Below are 14,055 nucleotides of genomic sequence, written 5' to 3'. Positions count from 1 at the left end.
ACAGGAGTAATCCCGCAGCGGAAACCGCGGAACAAACCGCGATAAATCTGCAGGGATAACCGCAGCGGTTTTGCCCTGCAGTTTTATCAATTCCACTGCGGGATAAACCTGCAGAGCACACCGCAAAGTGTGAACATGGCCTAAAGGTGCTGGAGCTTCCTCCCATCTAGATGGAATCTGACTTCCCTCGCCAGAGCCAGCTTCATATCTCATACCCGGTGTCCGCCGGTCAGCTCCTCCATATCTGTTATATCTGTTTATCCATTTGTCCCGCTAGGACATCTGCCACGTGTCCGAGGTCTAACTGGAGGTAGCACCTGTGTCCCCAGGTATTCCATTCTGGTCCTGCTCGAGGGATCTTACTGCGGATACCTGGGGCTCACTAGTTACGCCCCTTTCGGAGCCCCCCGGACCGAGGTCCCGAGGTTCCACTCAAAAAATAAAAGATGAATGTGAACTTCATCACCTGTGTCTCCGCTTCTATTCGTTATACAAATTCAGATGTAATGAAAAACTCTGGTGGTTTATTCAACGCGTTTCAAGGTTTATATGACCTCTTCATCAGGATGTTACCACAAAGACATCTGTTTTTCATTACATCTGAATTTGTATCATTATGGCAGCGCGGATTTGATCCACAAACTATCCTTTTAATACAGGAGAGCTGTGAGAGCTGCAGCAAATGTGTTTATAAGGAGACAAAATTCCATTCTACTCTTGTGTTATTTACAGTACATGTCTCACACTTGTAAAATTCTCTTTTAAAATTAGCTCTGAAGGCAGATTCTCATGCAGATCAATATCCGGCCCATAGTTCTAAACAGATCATTTATATATAAGAAAAACATGGATTTTTCTGGAATAAGACATTGGATTGCCGATATACTTTTCTTCAGCTTTCTATGATCTACATGCTCATGAAGAGGGTTTAGGAAGGTTGGCCCTACTGACAGATTGCCTTTAAGATGTAAAAAATTGTGTCATTCCAGGGAGAAAAAAATTAAAATAGATGTACTTACTTGTCTTCTTTCAGGAGTCCTGCATTTCCTATCAATAAAAAAAGAAGAATGTTAAAGTAAAACTTTGCTAGAAGAATAATGAATTAAAGGTGTATTCCCCTTTCATAAAATGATGCCATATTTATAAAATATGTCATCACCTAATGAATATCATATTCTGACCTATGAGACCCCAAATGATGCTTGGTTGTACTTGGTTGTACTATTTTTCCATGCACAGCAACACTTATGACCACCCACTGTGATGTGATAGAAACTGCAGAAATGCTGCAATTAAGTGAATGGGACCGAATCATCATGACTGGAAAAGCACAACTCCATGCTATGCTAGTCTTCCCAGAGTTCACAGTGCCAAATTAATGAAAGAAGCACTCCCATGAAAGTTTTAACCCCTTAACAACTGCTGATACGCCTTTTAATGGTGGCAGCTATTATTATTATTATTATTATTTATTGTTATAGCGCCATTTATTCCATGGCACTTTACATGTGAGGAGGGGTATACATAATAAAAACAAGTACAATAATCTTAAACAATACAAGTCATAACTGGTACAGGAGGAGAGGGGACCCTGCCCGCGAAGGCTCACAATCTACAAGGGATGGGTGAGAATACAGTAGGTGAGGATAGAGCTGGTCATGCAGCGGTTTGGTTGATCGGTGGTTACTGCAGGTTGTAGGCTTGTCGGAAGAGGTGGGTCTTCAGGCTCTTTTTGAAGGTTTCGATGGAAGGCGAGAGTCTGATGTGTTGAGGTAGAGGGTTCCAGAGTAGAGGTGAAACGCGAGAGAAATCTTGTATAAGATTGTGGGAAGAGGAGATAAGAGGGGAGTAGAGAAGGATATCTTGTGAGGATCGGAGGTTGCGTGTAGGTAAGTACCGGGAGACGAGGTCACAGATGTATGGAGGAGACAAGTTGTGGATGGCTTTGTACGTCATGGTTAGGGTTTTGTAGTGGAGTCTCTGGGCAATGGGGAGCCAGTGAAGGGATTGACAGAGGGGAGAGGCCGGGGAATAGCGGGGGGACAGGTGGATTAGTCGGGCAGCAGAGTTTAGAATAGATTGGAGGGGTGCGAGAGTGTTAGAGGGGAGGCCACAGAGCAGGAGGTTGCAGTAGTCAAGGTGAGAGATGATGAGGGCATGGACTAGGGTTTTTGCAGATTTTTGGTTGAGGAATGTACGGATTTGTTAAATATTTTTGAGTTGAAGTTGTTAGGAAGTGGAAAGGGCTTGGATATGTGGTTTGAAGGAGAGATAGTTAAGGGTACTTATTCTTCATCGCCGCTTTTTAAAGGCGCTTAGAAATAAGGGTATTGCGCCCCCCCCAGCTTCACTGGGGTCTTGACTACGGTCCGCTTCACGTTATCACCGAATAACGGCGATCACAAAAAAAAGTCTGATTTTCAATTAATTTCTCTCTCCTCTGATATGTTGTAGCATATCATAGGAGAGAGAAATGGAGTCCCCCAAACCCTCCTGGTACCTCCGCCATCCCTAAGCCCTCCTGCTGCATCCCCGACCCTCCATGTCATGTCCCTGGAAGAAAATGGAGGGCACATGCGCAATGCATCCACTGAGATCTGCCAGCCAGTACCCAGCAACAATAGGAAATTTTTCCTATTGATTGTGATCAAAATAATAGTAAATCAAACCCCCTTTGTCACCCTGTTAGTTAGAGAAAAATATAAAAATAAAAAAATTGTCGTTTTTTCCATTCTTAGGGTTGGGATTAGGGCTGGCGTTAAGAGCTGTGGTTAGGGTTAGGGTTGGGGATAAGGTTGGGATTAGGGCTGTGGTTAGGGTTGTGTTAAGGTTAGGATTGTTTTAGGATTAGGGCTGTTTTAGGGTTGGGATTGTGTTAGGGTTTAGGGTGGGGGTTGGAGTTAGGGTGGTGTTGGGGTTAGGGTTGGGTTAGGGTTAGGATTGTGATGGGGTTAGAGTTGTGGTTAGGGTTAGGGTTGAGATTAGAGTTAAGGTTGAGATTAGGGTTAGGGGTGTGTTGCGGTTGGGGCTGGGGCTGCTTTAGAGTTGGAGTTAGAATTGGGGGGTTTTCAAAAGTAAAAAAAAATGATGACGATATGACAGCTGGTGTTGAGCGCAAGTCCCCGCTACTCAAGTGCATCGGGTGTTCGGATATGCATAGAGTATCACAGCTCCCTGCAATGTTTTTTTTTTGGTGTCTAACAGCATGAAACATGTAGGGCAGGGACTCGATCATGTCACTCGAGCACCTGTGATATTCGGTGCATACCCGAGATTAGAGATTCGGGCCTCTCGCCCGGTCCACTTGAAGGGAGGCAAGAGGAAATCGCATGTAGCGATGCTCAAATATTTGAGCATCCACGGTCACACGAAGGCGACGGTGGGAAAGTGTCCCAAGAGGTGGACGATGATGATGGAGCGCCTGCTAGGGCCGTGGGGTACTCGGGCTGGGTCCGATGGTTCTTCGGGGGGTTATCTTGGCAGCTGTGACCCAGTCCATGGCCCTGGGCATCCTATAAAAATGATGAGGGAAAGTTTGTAGGGGATTTAACGTGACGCCATCTGTGGTGTTCGGCAATGAGTGGCCGACGCTGCTTAAGGGGACTGCTGGGGCCGATGGTGACGCAGCTGGGATGGTTCGGCTCCCCTCAAGTGGAGTGGGGCCCCAGGGCTACCAGTATAGTTGGTAAGGGATCGTAGACGTTGGGGTGCAGGACTGAGGGTGCAGAAAATGACTAGAGGACACAAGAACTGCAGTTTCCTTTACCTTTACTTGTTAGTTGCAGGTGCAGTCCTGGGCACAGGTAACAGTTGGTGATGGGGTCTGGGCAGCCTAGAAGCAACTTAGGATCCACCTAGCCAGGTGGGTTTGGAGGCCAACCTACTGCGCTGTTCTCTTAGGTCCTTTCTGCTTTAAGCTCTGCTGAAGTTCTTCTCTTGCGTGTTGCTTCTTACCTGTATGGCACACAGCGTGAGCCTATCACGAGCATAGCCTTTTCACTGGCAGTCCTGGGCTCTTCGTCTGCAGTGGTGCTTCCGAGTGTTCGGTGTGGCCAGGGAGCTTGCAGTTCCCTGACTTCCAGATTCTAGCGTTCAGTTCTGAGGTGAGCTTGGTTACAGCTCCACTCCCCAGGTTCTGCTCACTCCGTAACTCCATCTCCAGGCCAGAACTTATAGGGAAGCTCCCCTGAAACCGGGTGATAGAACTCCCCCTTCCAGTCTGGAGTAGGAAAAGTGTTGGATGCTGGTGTTACCTGGTAAGGGAACCCCTCCTTGCTTCTAAGCATGACATCACCCCCTGTGAGAGAGGCAATGCCACTGTGGCAACCGGACCCCCCCCAGTGAAATTCAGTACTCCCGGACTGAGAAAATATAACATGTTAACAGGTGAACAATTATAACTATTTACAAGATTTCAAAAATAAAAGTTACAAAAACCAAAGCTCAAAAATAGTCCTGGTGATGATTAATCCATGCGTCATTGTCCACTGGTTATTCCTGAGCCAAGTTGATAACTATATACAAGTGAGGTCCTGGCCACACATAGTCCTGTGGCCCAATTGTCCTTGGCAACCGGACTCCTGGGGTGCCACAATGAGACAATTGCCAGAAAGTCAGGAGGAGGACCAGAGTGCGGAAGTGGAAGATGAGGTGGTGGATGATATAGTAACTGGCCCAAGCTGGCAGGAGGACATGCAGAGTGAGGACAGCAGCACACAGGGGGAGAGAGGAGGAGCACCCCAACAGGCAGGAAGAAGCAGCAGAAGTTGCCAGTCCAACTGTTAGGTCTTCCCGAGTCTGGCTGTTTTTAAAGTCTCTGTCAATAACCTCAAAAAGGCCATTTTTGACTACCTGCCAGGCCAGCATCAGCAGGGGTAGCAAAACTAGAAGCCTGACCTCCACCAGCATGATTAGGCACATGGCAGCAAAGCACCCGACTTTGTGGGTCAAAACCCAGGGTCCAGGAACAGTGTCTGCGGGTGACACCACTGCTTCTTTTGCTGTTGTGCATGCAAGCCAATCCTCTGTCCATGGTGCATGCGTAGATGTCTCCTGCCCTGCACCTGATGTTGCACACACTCAGCTACCACCATCAGCAAGCATGTCCACGTCCTTGTCCCAGCACAGCGTTCAGTTGTCCATACCCCAGTCCTTGGAATGCATGCACAAATACGCAGCCAATGTCCCATAGGCCACACTACTAAATTCCCACATTTCGCGACAGCTTGCAGAAATGTTGCCTTTTAGGCCCATGGAGATGGAAGCTTTCCGCAACCTGATGGCAGTGGACATCCCAAGGTACTCAGTTACCAGCCATCACTATTTCTCCCTGTGTGCCGTCCCTGCATTACACAAGCACGTGTCCCACAACATTAGCTGTGCCCTCAACAATGCAGTTACTGGGAAAGTCCACCTAACCACGGGCATGTGGACAAGTGCTTGTAGGCAGGGACAGTACATCTCTCTGACGTCACACTAGGTTAACATAGTAGAAGCCGGAACCCAGTCAGACCTTGGGATGGAATACATCCTCCCGACACCGAGGATTGCAGGCCCTAGGTCAATCAGGGTTGCACCCACAGTCTACAGCTCCTGCACCTCCTCCTCTTCAGCCTCCATCTCTGAAATGACCACATCAGTCACAAGCTGGAAGCACTGCAGCACTGCCTCATCCAAGTGGCAACAGGCTGTGCTGAAGTTAAAATGCTTAGGTGACAAACACACATTGCTGTATAGTTGTGGACAGCTCTGAAAGAGCAGGTAGATCTTTGGCTGACACCGCTGAACCTACAATTAGGCATGGTCATGTGTGACACTGGCCAGAACCTGATGGCGGCTCTGAGGTGAGGTGAGCTCACACACGTACCATGCCTGACCCATGTGCTTAACCTCTTGGTTCAGCGGTTTCTCAAAACCTAACCAAGAGCTGCCGGATCTGCTTGTCAAAGTTCGCCACCTGTGTGCCCATTTTAGAAAGTCAGCTACAGCTTCCTACACCCTTGCCGTGCTTCAGCAGCGTTTACAGGTTCTGGCTCACCCACTGGTGTGTGATGTCCCCATGCGTTGGAACTCTGCAGATGTCGGAAAAGATTTGTGAGCAGAAGAGGGCAGTTGTTGACTACCAGCATCAACAAGGCCATCGGTATTCAGTTCAGACACACATAAGACCTCAGAAGTGGACATGGATGTCAGACATATGTACCATCCTCCAAAACTTTGAGGACTCCACCAAGATGGTGAGCGGTGATGTCACCATAATTAGCATCACCATCCCGCTACTCTGTGTTCTGAAATGCACTCTGCTCACAATCAGAGAGGATGCATTGCAGGCAGAGCACGATGAGATGGAGCAAGGAACCATACAGGGTGATTATGTAACACCCCAGGTTCCTGGTTGTTAGTGACATTGCTTTCCTCACGGGAAGAGTGATGTCATGCTTGGAAGCAAGGAAGGATCTCTTTTAGTAGGTAATCACAAGCATGGAACATGTTCATACTCCAAGCCAGAAGGTGGAGCTCTGATCCAGCTTGTGGGTGGCTCCCCTATATATATATTCTGGTCTTTAGGGGAAGTTAGTTAGTGAGTGCCAGACAGCAGGCAGGAGCAGTCTGAGGCCAAAGGGACAAGAGGGGCCGTGTAGCCACGAGGGTGCTGCAGCTCCTGGAAAGAGACAGAAAAGAAAGCAGAACAAGCTGTAGAGAGTGTATAGGGGAAGAGAAGTGCAGGAGAGTGAAGAACTTGGAGGGGTTAGCTGTGACTGAGCTACCTCCCTACTGAGCGCAGATACCTGTAGCTGGAAGACCGGGGTTGTGAAGGACTCTACGTCTCACAGTAGAAATTGGCAGGACAGCTGGATTACTAGTCACCTGTCCACCATTGAAACCTGAGGACACAATAGAGCCCGGGTCGTGATACAGGCCCTGTAAAAATCTCGAGCTACCTGTCGTACGGGTAGTGTCCTACCAACCTGGAGGACATAGAGAACGTGAGTGTTAGAATCTGTTTAGTTTGTGACTATCCGCCATTTTCTTATGAAGTTCTGGCTGCTTGTCTTTTTCCTCTGCTGCTGGGCTTGTCTTGGGTCAGGTGTTTGTATCACTCTTTATTAACCCCTTCGCGACATGCGCCGTACTAGTACTGCGCTGCCGGCACTGCATTTGTGCCAGCAGCAGTACTAGAATGGCGCACCGATCACCGCGGTCTCGCGCTGAGCACCGCGGTGATCGGGTGCGGGTGCCAGCTGTATATGACAGCTGACACCCCGCAGCAATGCCCACGATCAGCGCTAGCGCCGATCGCGGGCATTTAACCCCTCTGATGCCGCTGTCAGTAGTGACAGCGGCATAGAGGGGGATTGCGCAGGGACGGGGGCTCCCTGCGCTCTCCCACCAGAGCAACGCAATGAGATCGTGTTGCTCCGGTGATCCGGAAGGAGTCCCCGGATCCAAGATGGCTGTGGGACTCCTTCCGGGTCATGAAATGCCCTGGCTAGCCGGCGCCTGCTGTGTGTTACTGAGAGCAGGCGCCGGAAAGCTTCCTAAACTTGCCTGTCAGATCGTTGATCTGACAGAGTGCTATGCACACTGTCAGATCAACGATCTGATGTAATACAGTGATGTCCCACCCTGGGACAATAGTAGAAAGTAAAAAAAAAAAAAAATAGAATGTATAAAAAAAAAAAAAAAAATCCCCAAATAAAGGAAAAAAACAAACATTTCCCAGTAAATCCATTTATTTATGTAAATTAAAAAAAACAATAAAAGTACACATATTTGGTATCGCCGCGTCCATAACGACCCGCTCTATAAAACTATCCCACTAGTTAACCCCTTCAGTGAACACCGCAAAAAAAAAAAAAAAAAAAAGGCAAAAAACGCTTTATTATCATACAGGCGAACAAAAAGTGGAATAGCACGCGATCAAAAAGACGGATATAAATAACCATGGTACCGCTGAAAACGTCATCTTGTCCCGCAAAAAAAAAGCCACCATACATCATCATCAGCAGAAAAATAAAAAAGTTATAGCTCTCAGAATAAAGCGATGCAAAAACAATTATTTTTTTTATATAAAATAGTTTTCATTGTGTAAAAGCGCCAAAACATAAAAAAAATATAAATGAGGTATCGCTGTAATCGTACTGACCTGAAGAATAATGCTGCTTTATCAATTTTACCACACGTGGAACGCTATAAACGCCCCCCTAAAAGAATTTCAGGAATTGCTGGCTTTTGTTCATTCCGCCTCCCAAAAAACGGAATAAAAAGCGATCAAAAAATGTCACATGCCCGAAAATGTTACCAATAAAAACGTCAACTCGTCCCGCAAAAAACAAGATCTCACATGACTCTGTGGGAAAAATATGGATAAATTATAGCTCTCAAAATGTGGTGATGCAAAAACTATTTTTTCCAATAAAAAGCATCTTTTAGTGTGTGACGGCTGCCAATCATAAAAATCAGCCAAAAAAACACTATAAAAGTAAATCAAACCCCCCTTCATCACCCCCTTAGTTAGGGAAAAATAATAAAATTTAAAAAAATGTATTTATTTCCATTTTCCCATTAGGGTTAGGGTTAGGGTTGGGGTTAGGGCTAGGGTTAGGGCTGGGGTTAGGGTTGGGGTTAGGATTTCAGTTAGAATTGGGGGGTTTCCACTGTTTAGGCACATCAGGGGCGCTCCAAACGCGACATGGCGTCTGATCTCAATTCCAGCCAATTCTGCTTTGAACAAGTAAAACAGTGCTCCTTCCCTTCCGAGCTCTGCCGTGCGCCAAACAGTGGTTCCTCCCCATATACGGGGTATCAGGGTACTCTGCACAAATTGGACAACAACTTTTGTGGTCCAATTTCTCCTGTTACCCTTGGGAAAAAAAATGTGGGGGCTAAAATATCATTTTCGTGGAAAAAAAAATATTTTTTATTTTCACGGCTCCGCGTTATAAACTGTAGTGAAACACTTGTTGGTTCAAAGTTCTCACAACACATCTAGATAAGTTCCTTGGGGGGTCTAGTTTCCAATATGGGGTCACTTGTGGGGAGTTTCTACTGTTTAGGTACATCAGGGACTCTGCAAATGCAACATGACGCCTGCAGACCAATCCATCTAAGTCTGCATTTCAAATGGCGCTCCTTCCTGTTGTGAATTCTGCTTTTGGGCTCCCTCCAGTGGTTGTAGGTGGTAATGCAGTTGCCCCTGAGTTGCAGCCCTGGTCAGGTGTATCTGCTGATTGCAGGTCTGACTGGGGTATTTAGGCGTGCAGGATTCATTAGTCCTTGCCAGTTGTCAATTGTTGTTGGGAGGTGTAGGACCTCTGCCTGGTTCCTCCTGCCTTTCTGCCAAATCAGCAAACATAAGTCTCTGGTTCTTTTTCCCTGTGGCACACATGTTGTGTGCTTCACAATTCAGTGCTATTCTTTGTGTTTTCTTGTCCAGCTTAGATTGTGTCAGTATTTTCTCAGTCTTGCTGGATTCTCTGGAGTGGCAAATATACATTCCATGTCTTTAGTTAGGTTGTGGAACTTTTTGTATTATCTGCTGTGGATATTTTTGGAAGGGTTTTAATACTGACCGCCTAGTTATCTGTCCTATCCTTTCCTATTTAGCTAGAGTGGCCTCTTCTGCTAAACTCTGTTTTCTACCTGCGTGTGCCTATTCTTCTCCTACTCACAGTCATTATTTGTGGGGGGCTACCTATCCTTTGGGGGTCTGCTCTGAGGCAAGATAGCATTCCCATTTCCATCTATAGGGGTATTTATTCCTCCGGCTGTGTCGAGGTGTCTAGGGAGTGTTAGGCACACCCCACGGCTACTTCTAGTTGCAGGGTTAGTTCAGGATTGCGGTCAGTACAGATTCCACCGTCTCCAGAGAAAGTTTCATGCGGCTCCAAGGTCACCAGATCATAACAGTACAACTGGCCCATAATGAGTTAAATGCATCTCAGAAGAAGGGAAGAAAAGTGTTGAGCCATTTTTTTTTCTGCAGTCTGTTTTGTCTTTTTTTCCCTCTTTATTTATGGGTGGCTGAGGAGTCTTGTGCCAGCATGGATGTTCAGGAATTAGCTTCTCGTGTAGACCAGCTTGCTGCTAGGGTACAGGGTATTTCTGATTATATTGTTCAGACTCCAGCATTAGAACCGAAGATTCCTACTCCTGATTTGTTTTTTGGTGATAGGTCCAAATTTTGGGGGTTTAAAAATAATTGTAAATTGTTTTTTGCTCTGAGACCGCGATCCTCCGGTGATTCCATTCAGCAGGTTAAAATTGTCATCTCCCTGCTGCGTGGTGATCCACAGGACTGGGCATTTTCCCTGGAATCTGGGAATCCGGCCTTGCTTAATGTAGATTCCTTTTTCCGGCTTTAGGTTTATTATATGATGTGTTATGATCCCAGTGGTAGAGGATCTCTGATATTCCGGCAAGATAGCAAAAACATAAATACTGCTCTAGGGAGGTGGAAACTGGGCTAACCGCATAACAGATCCTAACACACACAACTAGAAGCAGCCGGTGAACGTGCCTACGTTGGTTCTAGACGTCTCGAGCCAGCCGGAGAACTGACTACCCCTAGAGGGAAAATAAGACCTCACTTGCCTCCAGAGAAATTGAACCCCAAAGATAAAGGAAGCCCCCAACAAATAATAACGGTGAGGCAAGAGGAAAACACAAACGTAGAGATGAACTAGATTCAGCAAAGTGAGGCCCACTTGTCTAGATAGGCAGAAAATAGATAGTGGACTATGCGGTTAGCAGAAAACCCTACAAAAACATCCACGCTGAACATTCAAGAACCCCCACACCGACTGACGGTGCGGAGGGAGAATATCAGCCCCCTAGAGCTTCCAGCGAGACAGAAAATCCAATATTAAGCAAGCTGGACAAAAACACAGAAAAATGCAAACGATCCAAATTATTCAAAACGGACTTAGCTTTTCTTGCATGAGACAGACTGAAAGGAATCCGGAGGAGACCATATAGGTCTGGATACAACGATGCCAGGCAAGAGACTGAGTCCAGAGGAGACTTAAATAGGGAACCCCCGCTGCTTAACGACACAGCTGGAGCTCAGGCCTGCAACAAGACATGCCTAACACAATACCGTTAGTGACCACCAGAGGGAGCCCAGAAACACAGTTCACAACAGTACCCCCCCCTTGAGGAGGGGTCACCGAACCCTCACCAAGACCCCCAGGGCGATCAGGATGAGCAGCGTGAAAGGCATGAACCAAATCAGCCGCATGAACATCAGAGGCGACAACCCAGGAATTATCCTCCTGACCATAGCCTTTCCACTTAACTAAATACTGGAGTCTCCGTCTAGAGATACGAATCCAGAATCTTCACCACGTACTCCAACTCGCCCTCAACCAAAACCGGGGCAGGAGGCTCAACAGCAGGAACCATAGGCACCACGTACCGCCGCAACAAGGACCTATGGAGCACATTATGAATAGCAAATGACGCTGGAAGGTCCAAGCGAAAAGACTCCGGGTTAAGGATTTCCAAAATCTTATAAGGACCGATAAAGCGAGGCTTGAACTTAGGAGAGGAGACTTTCAAAGGAACATGCCGAGAAGACAACCAAACCAAATCCCCAACACGAAGTCGGGGACCCACACCACGGCGGCGGTTGGCAAAACGCTGGGCCTTGTCTTGTGACAATTTCAAATTGTCCACCACATGGTTCCAAATCCGCTGCAACCTATCCACCACAGAATCAACCCCAGGACAGTCAGAAGGTTCAACCTGGCCCGAGGAGAAACGAGGATGAAAACCAGAGTTGCAGAAAAAGGGTGAAACCAAAGTGGCAGAACTAGCCCGATTATTAAGGGCAAACTCGGCAAAAAGGTAACCCAGTCGTCCTGATCAGCAGAAACAAAACATCTCAAATAAGTCTCCAACGTCTGATTAGTTCGCTCGGTCTGGCCATTAGTCTGAGGATGAAAAGCCGACGAAAAAGACAAATCAATACCCATCTTAGCACAAAAGGATCGCCAGAATCTGGACACAAACTGGGATCCTCTGTCAGACACAATATTCTCAGGGATGCCGTGCAAACGAACCACATTCTGAAAGAACAAAGGAACCAAATCAGAGGAGGAAGGCAACTTAGGCAAGGGCACCAAATGGACCATTTTAGAAAAATGATCACACACCACCCAGATGACAGACATCTTCCGTGATACCGGAAGATCCGAAATGAAATCCATGGAAATGTGCGTCCAAGGCCTCTTCGGGATAGGCAAGGGCAAAAGCAACCCACTGGCACGAGAACAGCAAGGCTTAGCCCGAGCACAAATCCCACAGAACTGCACAAAAGAACGCACATCCCGCGACAAGGAAGGCCACCAAAAGGACCTAGCCACCAAATCTCTGGTACCGAAAATCCCAGGATGTCCCGCCAACACCGAAGAATGAACCTCAGAAATAACTCTGCTGGTCCATCTGTCAGGGACAAACAGTCTCTCTGGTGGGCAACGATCAGGCCTATCAGCCTGAAATTTCTGCAGCACTCGTCGCAAATCTGGGGAAATGGCAGACAAAATCACTCCCTCTCTGAGAATACCAGCCGGCTCAGAGACTCTCGGAGAGTCAGGCACAAAACTCCTAGAAAGTGCATCAGCCTTCACGTTCTTCGAACCAGGCAGGTACGAGACCACAAAGTCAAAACGGGAGAAAAACAACGACCAACGAGCCTGTCTAGGATTCAGGCGCTTGGCAGACTCGAGGTAAATCAGATTTTTATGATCAGTCAAGACCACCACACGATGTCTAGCTCCCTCGAGCCAATGTCGCCACTCCTCAAATGCCCACTTCATAGCCAACAACTCCCGATTACCAACATCATAGTTCCGCTCAGCAGGCGAAAATTTTCTAGAAAAGAAGGCGCATGGCTTCATCACGGAGCCATCAGAACTTTTTTGCGACAAAACGGCCCCTGCACCAATCTCAGAAGCATCAACTTCAACCTGGAAGGGAAGAGAGACATCCGGCTGGCACAAGACTGGCGCTGAAGTAAACCGACGCTTCAGCTCCCGAAAGGCCTCCACGGCCGCAGGAGACCAATTAGCAACATCAGAACCCTTCTTGGTCATATCCGTCAAAGGTTTAACCACGCTGGAAAAATTAGCGATAAACCGACGGTAAAAATTAGCAAAGCACAAGAACTTCTGCAGGCTCTTAACAGATGTGGGCTGAATCCAGTCATGAATGGCACGGACCTTGACTGGGTCCATCTCCACAGTAGAAGGGGAAAAAATAAAACCCAAAAAAGAAACCTTCTGTACCCCAAAGATACATTTTGAGCCCTTCACAAATAGAGCATTCTCCCGCAGAACCTGAAACACCATCCTGACCTGGTTCACATGGGACTCCCATTCATCAGAAAAAAACAAAATATCATCCAGATAAATAATCATAAATTTATCCAGATATTTCCGGAAGATGTCATGCATGAAGGACTGAAACACAGAAGGGGCATTAGATAATCCAAAAGGCATCACCAGGTACTCAAAATGACCCTCGGGCGTATTAAATGCCGTTTTCCATTCATCTCCCTGCTTTATGCGCACAAGGTTATACGCACCACGAAGATCTATCTTGGTGAACCAACTGGATCTGTTGTGAAATTGGATTTTGGGCTCCCCCGGTGGCCACTGGTGGAATTGAACTGGTGTGCATCATCCTTTCTGTTCACCTGTTTCCATCAGGATGTGGGAGTCGCTATTTGGCCTTGCTCCTCTGTCACTTCCATGCCGGTCAGCATTGTAATCAGAAGCCTTTCTGTGCATGTTCCTGCTGCTAGACAACTCCCAGCTAAGTTGGACTTTAGTCCTTGTTTGTTTTTGCATTTTGTTCCAGTTCACAGCTGTAGTTTCGTTTCTGTGTCTGGAAAGCTCTTGTGATCTGAAATTGCCACTCTGATGTTATGAGTTAATACTAGAGTCTTAAAGTAATTTCAGGATGGTTTTTTGATAGGGTTTTCAGCTGACCATGAAAGTGCCCTTTCTGTCTTCCTGCTATCTAGTAAGTGGACCTCAATTTTGCTAAACCTAT

The 14,055-nt window shown here is 47.0% G+C and overlaps 1 protein-coding gene across 1 annotated transcript in view; it reads right to left on the bottom strand.

Annotated features, from left to right (window-relative positions):
• Nucleotides 1–14,055, bottom strand: part of LOC143787874 (P-selectin-like) — a 692,067-nt gene that overhangs the window by 45,532 nt on the left and 632,480 nt on the right. Inside the window, exon 9 of the mRNA XM_077276995.1 lies at nucleotides 1,020–1,047. Coding sequence (XP_077133110.1) covers nucleotides 1,020–1,047 — 28 coding nt within the window. The remainder of the gene's footprint in view (nucleotides 1–1,019; nucleotides 1,048–14,055) is intronic.

This window comes from Ranitomeya variabilis, chromosome 8 (assembly GCF_051348905.1).
Source record: "Ranitomeya variabilis isolate aRanVar5 chromosome 8, aRanVar5.hap1, whole genome shotgun sequence".
Classification (NCBI taxonomy): Eukaryota; Metazoa; Chordata; class Amphibia; order Anura; family Dendrobatidae; genus Ranitomeya; species Ranitomeya variabilis.
Note: the sequence above shows the minus strand (reverse complement) of the source record. Positions and strands in the feature narration are given on the sequence as shown.